At 40.7% G+C, this 14,426-nt stretch overlaps 1 protein-coding gene across 2 annotated transcripts; it reads left to right on the top strand.

Moving 5' to 3' along the window:
• Positions 1-522: 522 nt before the first annotated feature.
• cd164 (CD164 molecule, sialomucin) lies at positions 523-13,294 on the top strand. Of its 2 annotated transcripts, XM_037085615.1 has the most exons (6): positions 535-873; positions 1,561-1,632; positions 6,934-7,002; positions 7,376-7,474; positions 8,932-9,009; positions 9,151-13,294. In XM_037085615.1, the coding sequence occupies exons 1-6, from the start codon at positions 648-650 to the stop codon at positions 9,321-9,323; spliced, it is 717 nt and encodes a 238-aa protein (XP_036941510.1). In that variant the 5' UTR covers positions 535-647; the 3' UTR covers positions 9,324-13,294. The 2 variants fall into 2 exon arrangements, with proteins under 2 accessions (XP_036941512.1, XP_036941510.1); XM_037085617.1 differs by lacking the exon at positions 7,376-7,474 and having other exon boundaries at positions 523-873.
• Positions 13,295-14,426: the final 1,132 nt, after the last annotated feature.

The raw sequence follows: 14,426 nt of genomic DNA, 5'->3' as shown, positions 1-14,426 counted from the left end.
AAAGTATCTATGATTGTTTCTCATAGTTGATTATATTGTAATCTAGGGAAAACAACATTCATCATTCTGTGCTAATGACATAAATCACTTATTGAGAAAACACATAAAAGTTCACCTGTTAAAATGGAGGAAATTATATCTTTGACCAATGACCATTGAGAGCTTCTGTATATTTATAATGAACCAAAAAAGAAGAAGATGTTATTGCATCCTTGTCAGCCAGAATTTCATCATTCTTACGGGTTTCCAAATCAAGTAAGATGTGTATGTTAGACATATATTTTAATTTTACTTTTGTGATGGTTTCCTTGTATTTTTTTTGTTTCAAGTCACATGTTATGTGACATTTGATAAATTAATAATGTCTGCATTTAGTTTCAATTAATTGCATATTTATTTATTTATTTATTTATCCGGCCATGCTAAATAACGAGAGGTTATTCTTAGCGTATTGATATTCAGCGTATCTTGTCCCAGGTGCACTACAGGTGTGTTTGAGCGGCGTCACAGGTGTCCCGGCCGAGCAGGAGGGAAACCACTGACAATACGAGAAGAAGAAGAAGGCTCTGTCTGTCTTGCGTTTGACGTGCCCGCCGCTCACGCACACTTGGGGTTTTTTTCTCACCCCTCCCAGTGAAAAGTGCCACATGACCTGTCAGATAGGAAGTGAGGAGCCACCGAGCAGCAACGGCAGCATCGACCAGACACGCAAGACGGGAAGAAACCGTGAAGTCCTTCTCGACGTTTCTCCGCAGATACCGTTTCCCTGTCGAGCACATTGGAGCAAGAAGTTGTCCGCAGTCATGTATCTGAAGGTGGTGTTTTTCGCTGTAGTTGTCGCTGCGGTTGGCGCAGCAGCCGCACCAGACTCAGGTAAGTTTGCGACCTCTCGTTTGCTGAGCTAGCGGCTAGCTAACCTACAGCCTGCCGTGTACCTCCTCAGTTAGCTCGGTCAAGACACCCCCAGTTAGCTGGTTGTAATCCGCCTGCGTGCGTCCGTTTTGGGTCAGTTTTATGTCCCGCGTCATAGTCTGATGGCTGTCACTCGATTTTGTTTATGTTTACAAAGATTAAATGTTCAGAATCTCCTTTTGGCAACTTGTCAGTGTCATGTCCACGCTGGCCACTGGGACTCAAGTTGTCAGCTAGCTTGACGCTGTAGCCTGCTAGCAAAGCTATGTGACCTGAAATTAAATCAGAAATGTGTGACTGTAATATCGCTGTCACAATATGACTTACGAGAAGTGTTAGCAGGAACAGGACTGGTCTGTCGGATCTAGTAGATCAGGTACCAGAGACCAGATCGGCTTGTTATGCAACACCCTTCCTTTTTCTCTCTGTTGTGTCACAATTTAACATTCATAACAGTGTAATTCCCTTTTTATTGTCTGTATAATCACTTATTTGACATTAGTAGACCACCCTTTTTTAGCTGCACCAATTTAACAGCAACATCTGCAGAGCTACAGTTTCATTTTCAGTCACATGCAGGAAGTTACTATAATTAAACAAAAAACAAAACTGCCATGACTAAATCTGAGTTATGGCTTCTTTTTGCAGATGGATGTTCTTCACAGACGTCATGTGATCAATGTGGAGGAATTGCGGACTGCCAGTGGCTTAATTGCTCATGTGAGTATCTGTCCTAAATGTGTGGCAGGTTGTGGAGCGAGGTTGCACAGATTGGCCTTTGTGTGTCCCAAATTGTCCAGACAGCTGAACCGACTGGACACATGATGCGTTGGGTATGGAGGGAATGTATGGCAGTGGATGCTGAATTTTAGATGATGTCATACCGTAATCGTAATCATCTGGCAACACTAACATAACACTGTGGTTCTGGACTGGTCCATGCCTGAGATTGCATTGACTGTATAGTATTACTCACCACAATGAATTTGCTTTATAGGTCTGATAAGGCCAGGAGTCAAAGCCTTGAAGTGAATGTCCACAGTTTTGTTCGGATTGTGGTATTGCTGCCGTTTGTCTACATCTCTGTATCAGCATTCTGTGATTTCATTACGTTAATGGAAATATATCTGTATAAACGACTTGAGTTCGAGCATGAGAAATCTCCCCGACTTGTGCACTATAGAGGAAATGTGGGGAAATATGCTGAAACTGTGTTTTTCAACCTAATTTGGAAATCCGCCGGTTGTGATGGGAAATGTGCATCATTCAGTAAAAAAGGAGATGACTGATTGCTTCCTGAGTTGACAAACGGCTTCCCATTCACCGCGGTTGTGTTTTTTTTGTCCGTCAGGAGAAGAGATGATCGTTTTTTTTCGTGTTTTTATCAGTGACAGGAAATTGGGTTACAGATCAGTCGACACAATCTAGCATCTGCAAATCGCAGGTTTGTCACACAGTTTTAAAGCACACTTGTGGCTAAATGGTTGTGAGGTAGAGGCAACAGTAACCCTCTGGCCAAAAACTGATCCTGAAGAAAAAAGAAAAAAAATCCTCTCGAGTAATGTGATTATTGACCATATCACCCTCGAGGGCCCTACTCCGAAGCTGGCCTGAGTTCAGTGTGTGCAGTGAAGCACACGCAGGTCTCTAGTGATTGTGAAGAAGATGAACAGGAGAGGAAGCGAGGGGATGTGTGGCAGGAAGCCTGCAATATCCTCACAGAAGGAAGGAGGGGATAAAGGCATGAGTGAGAGGAAAGAGTGTGCAGATAGGATGGAAGATAAGTTTCATTTGCCTTGTTGCTCTTATAATATACGTGCCTCGGGTGCAGTTCAGATTGAGTGTATAGTGTGATCTCTGTGGTCTTACATTTCAGTTGTTATTAGGCTCCAAAAATGGAGGATACTGTAACTTGTGTGTAATCTGAGCCCTTTTACTCACTGAACCAGCGTCAGAGCTGCCAAGATCACTCGGTAGTCATTACTCACCAACTATATTGATTCATCTGTGTGAATAATTTTTAAGGAAGAGTATCTAAATGCAATCTAGAGTTTAAATAGGGAACAGCATCTTTGGGTTGTGGACAAAACAAAACATTTGAGGATGTCATCTCAGTCTGATAAACATTTTTCCCAATTTTAACATTTTATTGACCAAACCAAACAACTAACAGACGAATCTAATATGATAATAACTTTCAGTTGCAGCCCAACCTGGCAAATCAGCAAGCATTGCTTCACATTAGTAGGACAGGCACAGGTGTGTTACTTCTCAAGAGAGCTGACCTGTTTGACAACTTAAGCAATGAGAAGCTTTGACTGTCTAGGTGAGGCTGTATAGAGATTCAGTGAGCCCACACCCTCCTGCCTGCTTTGTCTTTGAATGCTAAATGGCCCTGTAGTGATACATTACTTAATGATGTATTAACTGGTTGAAAGAGACAGGTGGGATCATAAGTATTTAACTTCCTTCATTGAGGTGTGGGAGACAAGATCATTCTCTGATGGAAAAAACATGTGCAGGTTTACAATTACACTAAGTGCACATGAGGAATAACAACCCACCACCCATACAAAAAAACTCAATGTAATGAATATGAAGATTTGTTCTCTTATTGCGTTTCTAGTCATTTTGTTTTTGCTAAGTTTTGAGAATTATAACAATTCTTCCAAAACAAATTACTCAAACTGTTTAATTGATTACCATTGGGGTTCAAATTTTTTCCCCAGATCATGCTACGTTACTGTAAACAAGGTATTGACTCATAGCTGAAGGCCTCAGGGATGTCTGGCTGTTTTTATCTTGTTCTTATTAGAAAAGGTGTCTCTTCTACCCTGACTGTTGACATGAGAACAAACAACACACATCCGCCTGCTACAGAACACAACATAAAGGGAAAGCGCTACTGTGCTTAACAGCACTGACTGCTTAATCGCACACCAACAAGTCCAAGAGCTAAAACTGTTCACAGACTCAAGAATGGATCACCTATTTTGTATGAAATCAGCAAAAACCAGAAAGGTCAGCTCTGGCCGGTTGAGACAGCATAACCACACTGCTGCAGCAAGCTAACGCCTACCACATTGTCATTACCAGATTTATCTTTGGTTTAGGGATTTTGTGTAAACAAGGCTTTGGCGTCAGAGGCACATTTCCCTGCAGGCCAGTGTTTAAATGCTCAAAAACTTTACACGTGTACACGCAAGCCCTGAAGGGCCCAAAAGTACAGGTCGTAGTCTGTGACAAAGCTTGTTGAGAGCGCTTAACCATGAGGTCATTTCTGTTGCCTTTATTCGCGCCTCCGGCTTGAAGAAGCTGTGGATGAAGCTTGTGGTGCTGATTATGTCACTGTCTTGAAAAAGAGTGAGAGTCAGTCCTAACTTTCACAGCTGCCTGCGAGATAACAGCCCTCTGACCTGCTGGAGAGTGTAAAAACCCTCCTCCCACATGGTCAGACATACGTGGATTGTGGTGTCAGATCGCACAAAGAGTGTGAAAAATAAGCTGCCAACGCTACAGAAATGATTTTTACTTTGATATGACTAAATCACAGTTAGAAAGGCAGTGAGTCATTAGGTTTCCAGCTTGAGAGAGTCATACTTTTGCGTTTTAAAACGTATGACGCTGCTTACTTTTTGTGCTCATGTTCCTTCCTGGCAAATCATATAACATAGCAGGATAACCATTAATAAAACATAGAGAATGCTCAGTGACCTCAATAGACACCTGACAGATAAGCTACCAAACACCACAAAACCCTTACTTCAATTATAACCACATAATTGAACCATTCTCAAGTCCTGGCTCCACAAACTAATAATTAGGACAGCCATTTGCTAGTTGCTTGCATTAAAGGCTCGCGCTCACAGAGATGCATAACCTGATACAAGGACCAGAAAATACATCCCTGTGGGCTATGGAAATGTTTCACAGACTCACTGAGCTTCATTTTTTACCCTATTTGGGAAGAAGCCAAAATATGTTTCCAACCATGTCTATAGCCAGTTAAAGTTGTTTTACCTGTAAATTATGAGGAGAGGAGGAGAGGAGTCATAAGGTCCAGTTTCTGTGGACTATACTGTATTATGACAAACAAGGAAGGTGTAGGAAGGCATTTTACAGCACCAGGGGCATTACATTGAGCTGACGCTGTTCCCTTTACGATGTTCCTGGAAGGTAAAACCATCATATGCTCTTGGTAACAGTTGTTAGAGTGATTCTTATCAACACCATAAAGGGGTCAACAGCTATTAACGGCCTGCCCTGTCACTATTTGTCACCATTATTGAAGCCTTGTTGGAAATGCATGTTCCACTTAAAGAGTTATGTTTCTCGACCTGTAAAGCAGCATTCCAGATTACTAGGACAAGTATAGGCAAGGTGACCATTCTGGATATTTGTATACCATCACTGCTTTTGTAATTACTGTATCAATGTCCAGTAAGTTCCAAGTTGGGTCAGGATTGCTGTTATGAAATAAGTAAGGGTTTTAGTTGGTAACATGTATGAAAGTTGTGAAAATGCCCATTGTAGTTTTCCAAAGACAAAGGTGTGTCGGAGGGGGTGGGTTTATCCTTTATCAGAATAGTTGCACATTAATCTCCTGTCGGTCTATAAATCAACTGATCATTTCAGGTGTATCACATAATACATTATTAATTATCAAAACTTGAAGCACATTCAGAAAAGTATGAGACCAATATACCCAGTATATCAAATCATCTCCTGTTCATATCTGGCCAACATTGGATTTCTGTGCTGAACAACAGCAGTAGAGGGAATATTGTCTCACTGGGTGTGAAAAGAATCTATAGTCACAAGGTGCTGTCAGTTGTGACTCATGGTTTCCTCACTGACGCAGGCAGAGCTTCACTATTGAAAAGAAACACAACAATACAAAGTAATGGACTCTCTGTTAGTTGTTTATCTTCATCATCTTTCTATATATGATCATGTTTGTAAATGTGTAAACCAGTCATTTGTGAGGTAACTAGAGCGTCAGTGCTATGCTATATGTGTATCTTGACTTCTTGGCAAGTATTTTGGACAGGCAAGACTTCATGGTGGGGTTAAAGTCCCTCTCAGTATCTGTTAATTAGTAATCCAATTTGACAATTACGAGAATACACCTAGATGTTCAAACTATGACTCGGCAAGCTGAACATATAAAACAAATAGAGCAGTGGTAGATTGAAACTAAGTGAATTTACTCGAATGCAATCGATGGTTAAAGGTATACTGTACTATATTTCAGAGGGAAATACATTTGTTTGGCTTTTTTAGCTAGTTTATTACATGATAAATCATTAGTAATATAATAGTGGTGCTCTGTACTTTTACTCAAGTACCACAATGTAAGAGTATTTTAACGTTGTTGTATTGCTACTTCTACCACAGTATATGGTCTGAATAATAATGGTTCCTTGTTTTTTTTTTTCTCTGTCAGTGAGCTATAAATGATGATGCGCGGAGTCATGTTGATAGATGAAGTGCTGATGCAGTAAAAATTAAAATCATAACAGGTTTCAGTCATGCTCAAGTTGAAATAATAACAAATGTTATTTTGATGGGGGCAGCAGGATAGAAAGAGTGCCATCCTCCCAACAGCAGGATGTGGGCTTGTGTGAGCAACAGCTCTGACCTTCCTGTGGAGGAGATAAGAAAATTGCCCCACTTCATTTCATGTTGCTTAACTATTTGTGTGCACAAAAGAAGTGAGAAAGAGAGAGAGAGAGACACACCATCAGGTGCAGCTCTGACCACAAAAACCCACAAACACAGAGAAGTTTTTCACATGAACACCATGATGTTGATGATTACCCGACGACTTCTTGGTAAACTGTGTGATGAGATTCAGTGATAACTGTTACTCAGTCGTCAGCTCAAAGTAACTCCGGATTGAGCTAAAATGAATGAAATGAAGTGCTTTGGCTCTTGTAGACACACAACACTGAATCTGAGTAAGCTTTAGTCATATGAAGTATAATCGGGTGTTTAATTCATGATTCTTTTCTCTTTCAGCAATTCCTGCCTGTTACAACACGACTCTCCTTACAGACAATAACACCTGCATCAATGTTAGCTGCTCAGGTAAGACTGATGGTTCAAAACATCCCACTGGAAATTAACATTATTTAATTAACATCTTCTTCTTAACCCAAATACAATCTGCAGACTCCACATTTCTCAGAGTTTGAAGAAATTCTGCCGATTCCGTTTGGGTCTAGTACTGCTCTAACTCAGGTGTCAGTTAATAATCAGTCTCAGCACTTTGGCTCCGTCTCCCATCTGTTGTCTGTGTTTGTGATCAGAAGTCTTTGCTAGACGTAAAGCATAATTTTTTTTACTTGCGTAAGGGAAATCAAAAGGAAGCGTTTTTCAAAAGAAAAGAAAATCTTTCTTGTTGGTTGGTGTCTCTCGCTTTCTTCCTTTCACCTTGTCTTGGTGTTGGTGCCCTGTCCAGCTGTATCCACAGCAGCCCCAGCTCCTACTCCTTCTGTGACTACTCCCCCTCCCGCTACAACTGCCCCTGTTGTCACCACTGCCTCTAACACCACCACAGGTAATCTGTCCAAAAAATAAATAAATCCTCTGCTACTCTCTGCTTTTGGTCTGTGTTGTCCAGTACATAAGGTTTTGTATAAGGTGAGGTTTTAGTGAAATCAAACAATTTTTTCTGATGATACTTATTGTCTGCCATTTTTGAGCTATGGTGATAGTAATACTTTTGTAAGTGTCGCTCTATATAGTAGTTTTCACTGTTTGTGGGTTCTGCCATCCCCATGCTGGATAGAGATTGTCTTCATATGCACAAGGGATTCACAGGAACTGATGCAGCATGTATCCAGTGTTTAATGTTTTAATTTCATCTCAGTGATAATGGCCTCATTATATACATCTTATCAGAGCTGTATTGGGTTACTGCTTCTGATGCACACCCAACATTTTCTGCTGCTAGATTAAAAGAGCTAAGGCCCAATCACATTAAGATTTGTTGCTACAGGCATGGTCGCTTTAGGAACACCTTGGAAAAATATGCCAAGCAGAAACAACATGGTGCGCCTGTCGGGTTCTTAAAACCATTTGAGTTGATGCAAAAAAAAGGAGTGCATGCCTGGTAGTCACAGGAAAAGTAAGCTGGTCATAGTCTCATCTTGTGGGTGCAAGGCTATCAGGAAATCCTGTGAATGAAAAGAGAGTAACACCTGCTCACTTCCGCCAAGCCGCAGAAGTTTAGTAAAGACATTTCAGTCCCCATCAGGTCGAGACAGACTGACCTGATGAGGATCCAAGTGTGGTTGAAGGGTTGTCTTAACTAAACTTCTGTGGCGTGGAGTAATTGTGCAAGCGTCACTGTCATTCCAAGTAGCAGTCACAGGAAACACAATACATTTGTCATCACTATTCAAACTAACTGTGATTGTTTATCAAAAATGTGTCTATAAAACAAGACAGCAGTAATTTTTGGCATTTTTTCGTCAGTAGAATTTTTTTACTGTTGGAAAGGGAGAAATGGAACAAGAGGGAGCAGCCACAGTGAGCTGTTAGTTGAAGAGTTAAAGACAGCAGGCATGGACACAAACTTTACTGTTCCCTGCTGTTGTGTGGAAAACTACTCGCCTGTTGGTAGAGTGAATTCAGATCGTTTGCAATTATTATTGAGTGACTTCTTTTAAATAAAACAACTTGCACATTTAGCTGCTCTGTTAACAGACTCATTGGTGCTTGAATTTTGACAAAGTAGCTGCTCAAGGAGTGGTTACACATTGTCAGTAATCACGCTTGTAGCGCCGCCTCTTAAAACTAGATGTTCAGTGAGCACAGGGGATTGAAAACAGCCCCCTAGTGTCAAACTTTGCTCATACATCATTCTGCACAGTAAAGCTCAAACATCCAACTGTAGAAAGAAGAGCAAAAACACAATTTTGTCTTTAAGAATGAAAACTAAATAACTTAAATAACTTGAAGTCAAATGGTTCATAGACTTATGGATGCGTTCTTACTATGACCCTAAAACAGGAAATGCAACCACTGTTCCCACTGTTGCTCCCACTCCGGCTGGCAATGTCACCTCCACGGCTCCACCCGCTCCTGCAAGTAAGTGGCAAAGTCTGACATTGTGATAAAGCGGGAAGGTTTTTAAATCTGTAATGTAATCTCTTGTAATGTACATCAATGAGCTTAATTCAAATTCTCTGCATTTTCCTTTCCCTCGTCTTTTTTTTTTTTTTATTACAGCTGGAACAAGCGCAAGCACCACACCAGCTTCCCCCTCTCCCGACCCTCACAAGAACACCTTCGATGCTGCGAGCTTCATCGGTGGGATAGTGCTGGTGCTGGGCCTGCAGGCAGTGATCTTCTTCCTCTACAAATTCTGCAAGTCCAAGGACCGCAACTACCACACCCTTTGAAGCAGCCACACTTTTTGATCCACATCACTCGACCTATCCCCACCAACTAGAACCCTCCAGAGAAGACTCACCACTCGGCACGCACTCCTCACAACGGACTCAAACAGTGTTTTCATCAGGTCTTCTAAATCTTTGGCGTTTGTGCCGCTTGCGGTTTAGCTCTGCCATCTGTATCGAGTCATTGATGCATATATATCATATGTATCATACCTGTATGTATGATAGTTGACAACACAGTTACTTGTACTCACTCAAGCCTCGAGTTTGAGGATTACATCATCTGGTTGCTACTCCCACTTCCTGCCATTAGTCATTCTGCAAAGACTGTTTTCGAGAAAATTGTGGGGGGTTGTTATTTACCGTCCCTTTCCTTCTGATTTGTCAGTTAAATACACCACATGAGACTTACTCATGTATACAAAGAAGCTTTTTGGGGGGGTAGTGCGGCTGCAAACTGGAAGCATTTACGTCATATTATTTGGTCTCAATTTGGAAACACTGTTTGAGTTCACAGTTATTCTTAAACATGACAACTGCAATGATTCAGTATTGCTTTTAGCCTGTTGAATCGTGGGCAGGTTCGTTCGTTCGCAGCCCTATCGTTTATGTGCCCACAGAGGATGTAAAAGAGACGGGGTTACTTGGAGTACGAGGGAATAAAAGCGACACCCAATCATCCCATGTCGGACCAAAAAAATCGCGATCCCTCTCTGGTCTTATTTTGGGTGTCTCCCTTGGTATTTAGGAGTGCTGTGCATGTTCTGCTGTTCAAAAAACAACTGCCAGCAGAGCAGCTCAATGCAATAAATCATGTATCAAGCTCATCTCCCATCCTTGAATCTTAAAACATACCCACCCTGTCAGCTAACGTTGAGCTGGCCCTAGTCACAAGGGCCTGTGGGTCAAAATGAAAGATTGTAGAATATTTTCAGAAATATAAATAATTCATTTGTTTTATTAATGTAGATAATATAGAAAATGGGGAGATAAAGAAAAACAGAATGCACCTTCTTGATGTGGACAGTGATCGCAGTGAAGTGCCTTTAATGTCCAGTTTGACTTAAAGAGAGAGAGACGGAAGTGGATTGTCTTTCGATTGAGGCCCGAGTGTTATCGTCAGTTTATGTTTCTAAAAAAGAAACGGTATCGCGGTGCTGATATTGGTGAGAATGGTAGAATCCCAGCTGGACTGAAGAGCCTCTTATTGGCGAAGAATACAGTAGATAGTTGTCACTTGAGGGCCTTAATCAGTCGAGGTTGAAGTTTTTTTTCCCCTATACGCTGACGACTATATTCAGTGCATGAAATGGTCTTCTCTTCTTGTGTAAATGAATAATTGAAAGGTGCTCTTCCTTTTGTAGCACCCAATACTGCTCCCGGATTTCCTCCAACCTAACCATTTATGTTTCTGAACTCGGTTGTAAACTGTGCTGGATTTTAAAACATGAAAAATTAGCTAGCAGGAAATTTTGGGCTGCTGTTGACGCTATAAATGTGGGAGTGTACCTGAAGGCAAAAATATTGTTCAAAGGTGCAATATGTAAGAATAAGCTCCTGTTGAGCCTGCACGCCAAAAAAAGGATGGAGGAGGCTTTCAGGCCCTGAATGCAGGGTAACCCCATGACATAACATCAGAATTGGTATTCGTCACAATCTACTAATAATTTGTTATTTTTTGATTGTTTTAATAAAGAATTCTTACATATTGCATCTTTTAAAAATCATAAGTATTGGAGCCAGTTCATTGAGGTAAAAATGTTGGCCTGTTTGAGTGCTGGTTTGGTTATTAAAATGATCATAGCACATCTGACTTCTGACGTTGCCATGTAAAGGAGAGGATTGTGAATGAAGGGCAGAACTGCAACAACTAAGCGGCCGCGCTAGAGCTCATGTGAATTTCTCTAATTAGCTTGCTGCTAACTGTGTGATTTTTTTTTTCCTTTTTTTTTTTTTCCCCCTCTCCTTTTGTCCCTCCTGTACATAGCCATGTCCTGTTTTTGTTTATCTTTGCGGTTTCAACTTGAGGAAAGGCTAAATGAAGGAGAGTTTATCAGTACATTTTTGCTCATAGCGGCTTGTCAGTGTCAAGAATGTTTCTTTGAATGCCTTTTGTTTTTCTTTTATTGCATGCTGGATGCTTGGAGTTGTGATTTTTCCTCCCTCTGCATACACTCTTGTTAAGGATTTAGACCCACTTAAAAACCACTTGATTATTTTGATTAGTTCATATGCTAGCTGAAAGAATGCCTTGAAGCAAGTGTGCATTATGCCAAAGTCCTCAGTTTTTGGCATGGAAATTGGACATTGCACTGACAAGCTTTGTTTTGTAACTTTTGTCTTTGTAAATGTTTTCATGATTCAGCCAAAAAAAAAAAAAAAAAAAATCAGAAGCTTGTATAAATACTCAGTCTTGAATAGTATTATATTATGGATGAATAATCACCTTGTTTTGTATGACTATGAACAGTAAGAAATACATGAGTGCAGATTTTTTTTTTTTTTCCGTTTTGGCTTGCCTAATTTGACATTTAATGACATGTTTTCTGCTGCTCACCATCAACACGCCTTTTAACCTAGTCACCTGGTGGCATTAGGCTACAGCCCAAAGACCCCAACTATGGCGAGTAGGCTACAGAGTTTTGCCTTAGCTGCACCCATTTGTGCATTTCTCTGCATGTGGAGAGCCATCGCCCCCAAATTTCGAGAAATATTTGAGTTTGATTCACAGCTGTCTGTATGCCATGCTGCGTGACCACTGAATCCAGTCTGCTTTCCACACGGTAGCTGCATTCCTTAAGAACACGGCATCACATGTTGGCGTCACGGTGTGTCCAAACACCTCTGGTATCCATGGATGCCAATAGATGTCCATTGTGTTGCCTCTCTGCAGCTTCCCTCTACAAGTCACTAACTCAGTCTGTGCACCTCTTATGGAAAAGTGCCTTATTCAGTTCAATATCCATATATAGTTGTAGTTTGTAAAAAAAAAGAAAAAAAAAAAAAAGATATGCCACACCTATTAAAAATGAATGGGACTCAGCACTTTCAGACCCCTGTGAAGTGGTTTTCTGTGTTGTATTCAGCTTAAATGTCTGTTCTGTCACGCTCAGCCTTAACTTCTTGCTCAAATCCACAAAGCACATGCTAGTGACAAGTCGTCCGGGCTGCTTTTGCATTTGTTAGACGTGTAATTTACGCAATGGCTGGCAATTCAGTAGCATTTAAAGGGTAACTCCAACAGTTTTAAACATTGAAATGTGTTCACAGGTGTTGAAGAGTACTGCCTCAGATATGAAAACGGTAGTACGAAGCCATTTGTGGCTCCAGAGGAAGCTGCGTGTAATCTCTAAATTGCATTCAGTGGTGTCACTCACTGGCTAAATTGAATTACGGGCAATGTAGCCACTGAGTGACACCACTGGAGTCAATTTATCAGATTACATGCTGCTTCCTCTGGAGTCACAAAAGGCTTTATACATTTTTTTTTTCTTTTTCACATGTGCAGTAGTACTCGCCAAGACCTGTAAACACTTGAATGTATAAAAATGGTGAGTTAAGTCCCTACATTCTGACCAATCACACTCTAGAATTGTAGGTGTTTAAATGCCACTAAAATGGCTATAACCAGATAATGAATGTAATAGTGTTCAGCGAGATGAAGCCTGCTTGTAGCCCGGTCAACTTCTTACCAGCCAACTGCTATAAATCACTTACCGGCAATGTTGTAACCACAGCCTCAGAACTCTATTCCTCTCTGTTGCAACATTTCCTCCATAATGTAAACTGTCACATGATAACTTGATGTTCACCTGGGTTGTATTTTTTCTGTTGTTGCATTGAATGGCCTGTTTTCTGTCCACTGTTTTAAATTCAATCCAAATTTTCTTAATCATGGAGGGCTCTCCTATCTGTTTTCAGCCTCACAGTGTTCAATTACAAGAGCGATGAGTAAAGAGCTTTGTTGAATCCTCCTTTGCCTTGTTGCTTTATTGCTATGTGCGCACTCTGCAGTGCCATATCCTCTACCTTAGGTGTTAGAGCCCCTCGGTCTCGTAGGTACGATTTCTTTGGCTTTGCACCCACACAGCCATATGTAGACATTTGCAGGTGCCACAATGCCCCCTGAAATGTTTTGTGCTTATTTTGTGCCCTTTCTTTTTCTTCTCAAACCTTTTTATTTTGTGCCTTGTTTGTTTTTTTTTTCTAGTGTCGCCTTTAGTTTCACAATGTAAAACCAATAAAGTTTGAATATTGTTAAACAAATCACTGTTTCGCCCTCATTTGACAACAGTGTCAACTTTCTTGGAGCGGGTCATTTACATGACAAATCACGAGTGGGACGATGATGCACAGCCAGGTCTCAGTACGTGGCTCCATGGTTACAACTGAGCGGCTGGTTGCCCGGACGACAAAAGATATTGAGTTCAGGCTTTGCTTTGTCCTGTGTGTGTGTGTAGTTAATGCAAGGTCAATAAGTCCTGCTGAATACAAGAAATGAACAACAAAGCAAGATCAGACAATTCAATCGAATGATATTTCGAGTATGTAGACACTGAGAACCAAGCCAGACAGTTCCAGGCTTCATGCTAAGCCAAGCTAACTGATGGTGTGTGTGAGTCCTAGTATCGAGACCTGAGATAAATCTTTAGAGGTCACTAGATAACTGAAATAACAAGAAACGAAAGCATAATTGTGGAAAACTTGAAGGAACCTTAATGCCCACAAGACAATGCTTTATTTTCAGTGGGGCTGCACAGTAAATTCAAATATAGTTAAAATCACAAGATGGCTAAGTGCAGTATCCAACTCTTGTGATCACAAGGAGCTGCATTTTTTCATGAGGGTAAAACTGAATGAAGTACTGCAGGGACGTCCTGGCTTACAGAACACTTTGAAAACATGTTTGCTTTGTTAATACCCAAACAAATGTTACATCATTTAAATTTGTGTGTAGTTCAAATGATTATTTTGAGATGCAAATCATAAATTGCATATCATTTGTTCACCACATCATGTAGCCTTATATTTAAGGTGTCCCTTTCCCAAAAAGGTTGAGAAAACTACTGTTAATGAAAAAAGAGTGTTTTTTTTGTACCCAGTTTT

This window comes from Acanthopagrus latus, chromosome 22, assembly GCF_904848185.1.
Source record: "Acanthopagrus latus isolate v.2019 chromosome 22, fAcaLat1.1, whole genome shotgun sequence".
NCBI lineage: Eukaryota > Metazoa > Chordata > Actinopteri > Spariformes > Sparidae > Acanthopagrus > Acanthopagrus latus.
Note: the sequence above shows the minus strand (reverse complement) of the source record. Positions and strands in the feature narration are given on the sequence as shown.

Bases quoted from the DNA above. Each gene is read 5' to 3' on its own strand.
- cd164 (XM_037085615.1), top strand. From the start codon at position 648: ATGACCTGTCAGATAGGAAGTGAGGAGCCACCGAGCAGCAACGGCAGC. The intron at 874-1,560 runs GTAAGTTTGCGA...TTCTTTTTGCAG, and splicing joins AGCAGCCGCACCAGACTCAG to ATGGATGTTCTTCACAGACG. The intron at 9,010-9,150 runs GTAAGTGGCAAA...TTTTTATTACAG, and splicing joins GGCTCCACCCGCTCCTGCAA to CTGGAACAAGCGCAAGCACC.